We start from the raw sequence: 6,089 nt of genomic DNA, 5'->3' as shown, positions 1-6,089 counted from the left end.
CAAGATTTCAAGTTCGATTCCAGGCAGTGACCTGAATAATAATAATAATAATAATAATAAAAATAATAATAATAATCAACTATGGTAATATATTCTTTGTTGTTAATATCTGATCAGCAACAAATATTCAGTCCTACTAGCATCTTTTGCAAAGAAATTAGAAATAGAAATATCTTTTCATAAAAAATGTTTTCTTTCAGAGAAACAGAAAATTCCATCAGTTTACCCTTTTGTATAAAAATCTGCTGAAAATGACCATTGTACAACTTGGTAGTTAAAAGATGGGCTCAAAATTTCATTCCTTCTTGTATTTGTTTGTTTATTGTTTGTTTTTCCATGAACTGGACAGAGATTGAGACTGTTGCCAACCCCTCTTGCTAAACCATACCTGACTGCCAAGTAAGGGTCTTTTTTTTAGATTTCACAAGTTTCCGAAAGCATAGAGTGACTGATCATAATGTAAACAAGGAATAAACACCATATCACTGTTTCATTCAGGTAGAGACAATGAAGCCATGAAATATCAACATTCACACACTTTCATACAAACTCAAAGAAGTTCTCTACGGTTTTTGTCAGGTAAACTCACACGGTAATTGGCTGGCCTGAGGATATAGTAGAATACATATATTGTTATATATTTAAAAACCTATCCACGAAACTCAGTAAACTTAGATTAAATCAGTTTATAGTGTTATTTCATTTTAACAAGCCCCTCTCCAGTCAGTGATATTACAAGGAATATCACATCTCATAATACATGAAATCTTAAACTAATAATTTAGAAGATAATTACTACATTGACCTAGTTCTTTGATAAGATGTTTCAAATTTGAGGATTTATAAGTAATTTATATTATTATGATCAGTTAAAAATCTTGCACATTTCTAGTTTCAAATATTTAAGTTCCATACAAAAGTAAAACAAGTTATTGATTAGTTAAGAAGCTATCCAAGCAAAATCCTTTGTGGTTTTAAATAACAATGATAAAGAGGATTTGAGCATGCCACAGTAATTTTAGAAAATGGATCACCATTTATACTGCTCCGCCATTGATTATAGTAGTGAATGATATCTTTCTACAACTACCAGTACCATGCTATCGAGAATCAGACTTAGTGCATTGTTAGTAGAGGAATGAGTAGTTGAGCCTTCAGCAAGAGGACTTGCTCTTAATTGATGTAGGTACCTGTAATGTTTTTTTTAACTAAATAGATCTCCATGTCAAAATTTGATTTAGCAAAGTGTCAATTAGTGTTCACAAATAATAAACAAAATCTGCAACAAACACTAAATAATCTTACCTGTTATGTTGCATATGACTTTTCACTAAATGTCCAGCAGCTAATGCTGACATTAAGGACAGTTCTCCAGCTAACACAGTACTGCAAACAATTTGTGCAAATGTCTCAGCATTCTTCCCTGGTGTTTTATTGGGTCCCTCTACTCCAAGCATCTGTGGTAATGACAAATAGTAGACATAAGTTAATTTCCACAAAAATTATGAAAGTGATAACCCACAGTACACTAATTGCCCTAACATAAATGTAACACACGCGTGAAATCTGACTGGTGACTGCCGCTGCTGTTGCCATCATCTGTGGTTGTTTGCAGCTTCAAAGGCTGAGAGAAATAGAGTTTGGTAAGAAATTGAAGAGGAGAAACTTCGCTCAAGGGCAGAGAATCACTGAGAGGTGTTTTTTTTTTTTTTTAATAATTATTTTATTATGCGAGTAGATATTTCTATATAATTAATTCTGATTTTTTTTCTTTTGTTTTTTTCATATTTTGGTTGCCCTAGTAGCTGCAAGTAGATACAGATAAATTTATTCCGCCTTAAATTTTGGGGCTTGTCAAAGTACTGCAACTTGGGATAAAACTAAATCATCATTTAAAATGTTTATAAACTATATAAACGATCAACTTTTTTTACTTTTTTAATAATTTTATGTGTTGCATTGTTGTGCACATACTGATTTCATATTGTTATAAACATGTGTCAATATCATTCTGCTGCTGCTATAGTACATCTGTATCACATTTTGACAAAACATTAAACAGTAACCTATCAGGTTCTAAAAGTTTCACCATTTCCTAGAATAACAAATTTGAAAGAAAAACATATTTTCCTTTTCTGAATATGTTCAAGATTTTCAGCCTATTGTTGGCTGCTGAGAATGAGATTCCGGACAATTTATTATATGGTCACACCACATGTTTTTATTCACTAGCTGAATTATGTCAACACAGATCACCACTAGTTGACCAAGTCTTGGGATTATCCTAGTTTGCATAACTGTTACGTTCAGTTTACCTGAATAACAAACGAGTTCTTTTAATTTATGGCACGAAAAAACTAAAAAACCCTCCTAAACTCATACTGGATGTATAGGAAATAATAGTAAAAAAACAAAAAAAAATTTTCCAGCCAGCAAATATCTGGTATTAAATGATAAAGGTAAACAAAACAATGTTTTGTCTAAATATACAGTGTTAATAAAAAAAAAAAAGTAGGGTATGTGGGTATTTTGAAAATACCTCACCAAGTGATGCTTGTGCCCTGCATAGTTATCAGTTGCCTTTTGGCAAGGCATAGCACCCGTTCAGCCACCCTGCCAGGGATATGGTGAAGTCATGGGGCTGCAGCATGGTGGATTGTGAAGAGGTAGTAGAAGAGCTCAAGTGAGCCAATAGTGCTTCTTACATTGATGCAGAGTGGAAGAATCCTAGAAGACGAATGGTTAAGGGCATCAAGCGCTATCAAGAGAGTAACTGCAATGAATCCATAGGGGGTGGTGCCCATGGTTGTTTAATACACTATTGAAAGTTTCATCATGAGTCAAGCTTCCAATTCAAATTCATAATAAGGGAATTGGATGATAACTGAGCGTCATGAGAATCCGCAAAAGCAGCAAATACAAAAGAACTTGAAATGTATTTAAGTAACAGGATCATAAACAGAGAGAAGCACTTTTACGTTTGAAATTTTAAAGATCTGTCTGTGGCAAGAGAGATTGAGACCTGATATGATGATCTATTATAATATACATGATAAAGTATAACTACAGACATTACTGTAAAATAGGTTTATTTTAATATTTAATTTTTAATATTTATTATTGCTACAGTTTACTTATTATTATTGGGATCTGACAGGATCGTTTGTGCACCAGACAAAATGCTTAGCAACATTTTGTTCATTTTTACACTGTGAGTTCAAATTCTGCCAAGGCCAGATTGAATAGCTCCCTCCTTCAAAGTTACAAGCCTTGTGCCTATTGTAGAAAGGATTATTGGGAGTTCATGTGAAGTTAATTGTATTGAGCTCATATTGTCAAGATATTTCTGACGTCACACAATTTGTGTGTGTGTGTCTGTGTATTAATATACTTCTACTGTTGGTAATGATAAGCTATCAGGCCAGTCTTAATCAAGCAGTCATACAATCAATTGTTTTCCAGCCATGATCCCCTTTGATACAGTATATGTAACACCATGTTATCTAATATTTCTTATTTTATTTTATGATAGTCAGGTGAAATACGGAGGACATTTAGCTGCTTTTCTAGCAGGTCAGGCCACCACATAGAGACTCTTTTATTAGTTTGTATTTTGGCTGTGCTTGGTGGAATGTGGTGATAGTACAATGGACTAAATTTACTGTTATCTTCATGTGCTATTTTTGTGTGTTGCTATTTAGCATCAGCATTATTTAACATCCATTTTCCCTGCCATGTCAGGAGATGTTAGCATCAACTCCAAGATTAGGTATTACTTTCTACCAAGATGCTGCATGCCAAATATACTGACAAAGGATCATATCAGATACAATGATAGAGGATTATATTAATTATAGCAATTTTGTGGGTGGCAGTAAGTCGATTACATCAACCCCAGTGATCAACTGATACTTATTTTATCAACCGCGAAAGGATGTAGGTCAAAGTCGACCTCAGTGGAATTTGAACTCAGATCATTTTGCCTGATGTGCTAAAGGTTCTGCCAGTTCACCTTAATCATAACAAATATATTGACAAAGTGAATCATGTCAGATATACTGAGACAGTGACACAGAAGTCAGATATATTGACAGAGAATATCAGATCAGATATCCTCACTGAGAGACTTGAGTCAGACATACAGAGACTTGAGTCCGGCATACAGACAGAGAGGATTGCGTTAGATATACTTGTTACTTTTAAAATCATAAATTTATTAAATAGGAAGGTTGCTACTTACTTTCAAGCACGCAGCTTGCGGTTGTAGTCTTGTTCCCCCACCAACTGTCCCAAGTTCTAGTGAAGGCATTGTACAACTGATATAAAGATCAGAATTATTGTCCCCTGTTGTTTCCATTAAAGTTATACAATTAGAACTGGACACATTTTCTGCTGGATCCTGAGGATAAAATAATAGCAGAATTGTTTTAAATTCCTGTTGGTAGACTAATAATAAATATACATATATATAGCTGTTTATGCAATTTTAGAATTGCATCACAGAGAAACGAAGGAAGGATTGATAGATAGATATGCTAACCCTGAAATTATATTTGTGACTGAGTTGACTTCTGTTATTTTACTTTAAAAAAAATCTTAATCACCAATATTTATATGTCAAAAATAAAATAATCTTCTCACTCAACTTGGTAACTGAATGTGATTTCAAGAATTATTAAATCCATGTCATCTCTATTTTGTCAACATTGTAGTGTAAATTGAGATATTTTTATCATGTAACTGTATATCATAAATTCCATGGATAGCTGAAATATCTTTAACCCTTTAGCATTCAGATTAATCTAACAAATGTAATGCTTATTGATTTACATTATTTTGAATTCATCATGCACTATCACATAATTTCAAGATTTCGATGATGTGACTGTTTATTTTTAACATGACATTGTAGGGTAGGTGTGAGAGGCCAGATCTGGCTGATTTGAAGATAAAACAGGTAGAATATTTTGGCCGGATATGGCCGGTTTGAATGCTAAAGGGTTAATAAGATAAATCATATTTACTTGTTTAAAACATTAACAAAGCTTAAGTAACCATTTGCATTCACACTTGAAATGAATGTCAACATCATGAAATTATAAAACTATTTAAAATCTGTTTTTAATGGATAGACTTGCTTTGAAAATATGGACATCTGCAAGAATGCTTGGAACAAACTTTTCAATCAAGATGGGTTTCCTACTGACAGATTTTCTATTCAATTATCAGTTCCTATCTTTCCACACTGACATTCTTTGAAATTGCTCCTAACTAAAGTAAAAAAAAATATTGATAACAATTGAAATGTTAAAAACAAAACAAAAAAAAAATGAATTTTTATCTTTTATTTGTTTGTCATTAGACTGCAGCCATGCTGGAGCACCACCTTGAGGTATTCTTAGTTGAATGGATCAACCCCAGTACTTATATTTTTTTAAGCCTAGTACTTATTCCATCGGTTTCATTTTGCTGAACCGCTGGTTTACGGGAGGCAAATACAGACACAATGTCTCGCACACATGCATAAGGACAAAAGTAAAGCTACTAAGTTGGTTAGCCACGCATGGAGTTTGAAATCCAATGTAACGCCACATACGATTAAGTATTGTAACATGTGTAACATCTCTGCACAATCATCAGGCACAAACCACATGACGAAATAAAAATTGAATAAGAGAAGAAACGCGAAAAGTCAAGTAGGAAGTATATAGAAAAAGTGGAAGGCTGGAAAACGAAAAATTAGAAATAAATGGAAAGGTAAGAGTTGTCTCCCTTAGATTTTAAAACACACATACACACACACACTCTCTCTCTCTCTCTCATATACATCGTGGCACTCTGTTGGTTACGACGACGAGGGTTCCAATTGATCCAATCAACGGAACAGCCTGCTCGTGAAATTAACGTGCAAGTAGCTGAGCACTCCACAGACACGTGTACCCTTAATGTAGTTCTCGGGGAGATTCAGCATGACACAAAGTGTAACAAGGCTGGCCCTTTCAAATACAGGTACAACAGAAAGAAAGAGTGAGAGAAAGTTGTGGTGAAAGAATACAGCAGGGTTCGCCACCATCCCCTGCCGGAGCTTC

General features: G+C 33.9%; 1 protein-coding gene across 2 annotated transcripts in view; it reads right to left on the bottom strand.

Annotated features, from left to right (window-relative positions):
- LOC106880618 (3-hydroxy-3-methylglutaryl-coenzyme A reductase) overlaps nucleotides 1–6,089 on the bottom strand; it is a 101,124-nt gene that overhangs the window by 3,210 nt on the left and 91,825 nt on the right. For both annotated transcript variants that reach the window (XM_014930640.2, XM_052973242.1), the window contains exons 20-21: nucleotides 4,241–4,399; nucleotides 1,306–1,457 (exon numbers count right to left, since the gene is read on the bottom strand). In XM_014930640.2, coding sequence (XP_014786126.1) covers nucleotides 1,306–1,457; nucleotides 4,241–4,399 — 311 coding nt within the window. The remainder of the gene's footprint in view (nucleotides 1–1,305; nucleotides 1,458–4,240; nucleotides 4,400–6,089) is intronic.

Source organism: Octopus bimaculoides, chromosome 15 (genome assembly GCF_001194135.2).
Source record: "Octopus bimaculoides isolate UCB-OBI-ISO-001 chromosome 15, ASM119413v2, whole genome shotgun sequence".
Taxonomy (NCBI): domain Eukaryota; kingdom Metazoa; phylum Mollusca; class Cephalopoda; order Octopoda; family Octopodidae; genus Octopus; species Octopus bimaculoides.
The sequence above is the reverse complement of the archived record's forward strand: the minus strand, read 5'-3'. Positions and strand labels throughout refer to the sequence as shown.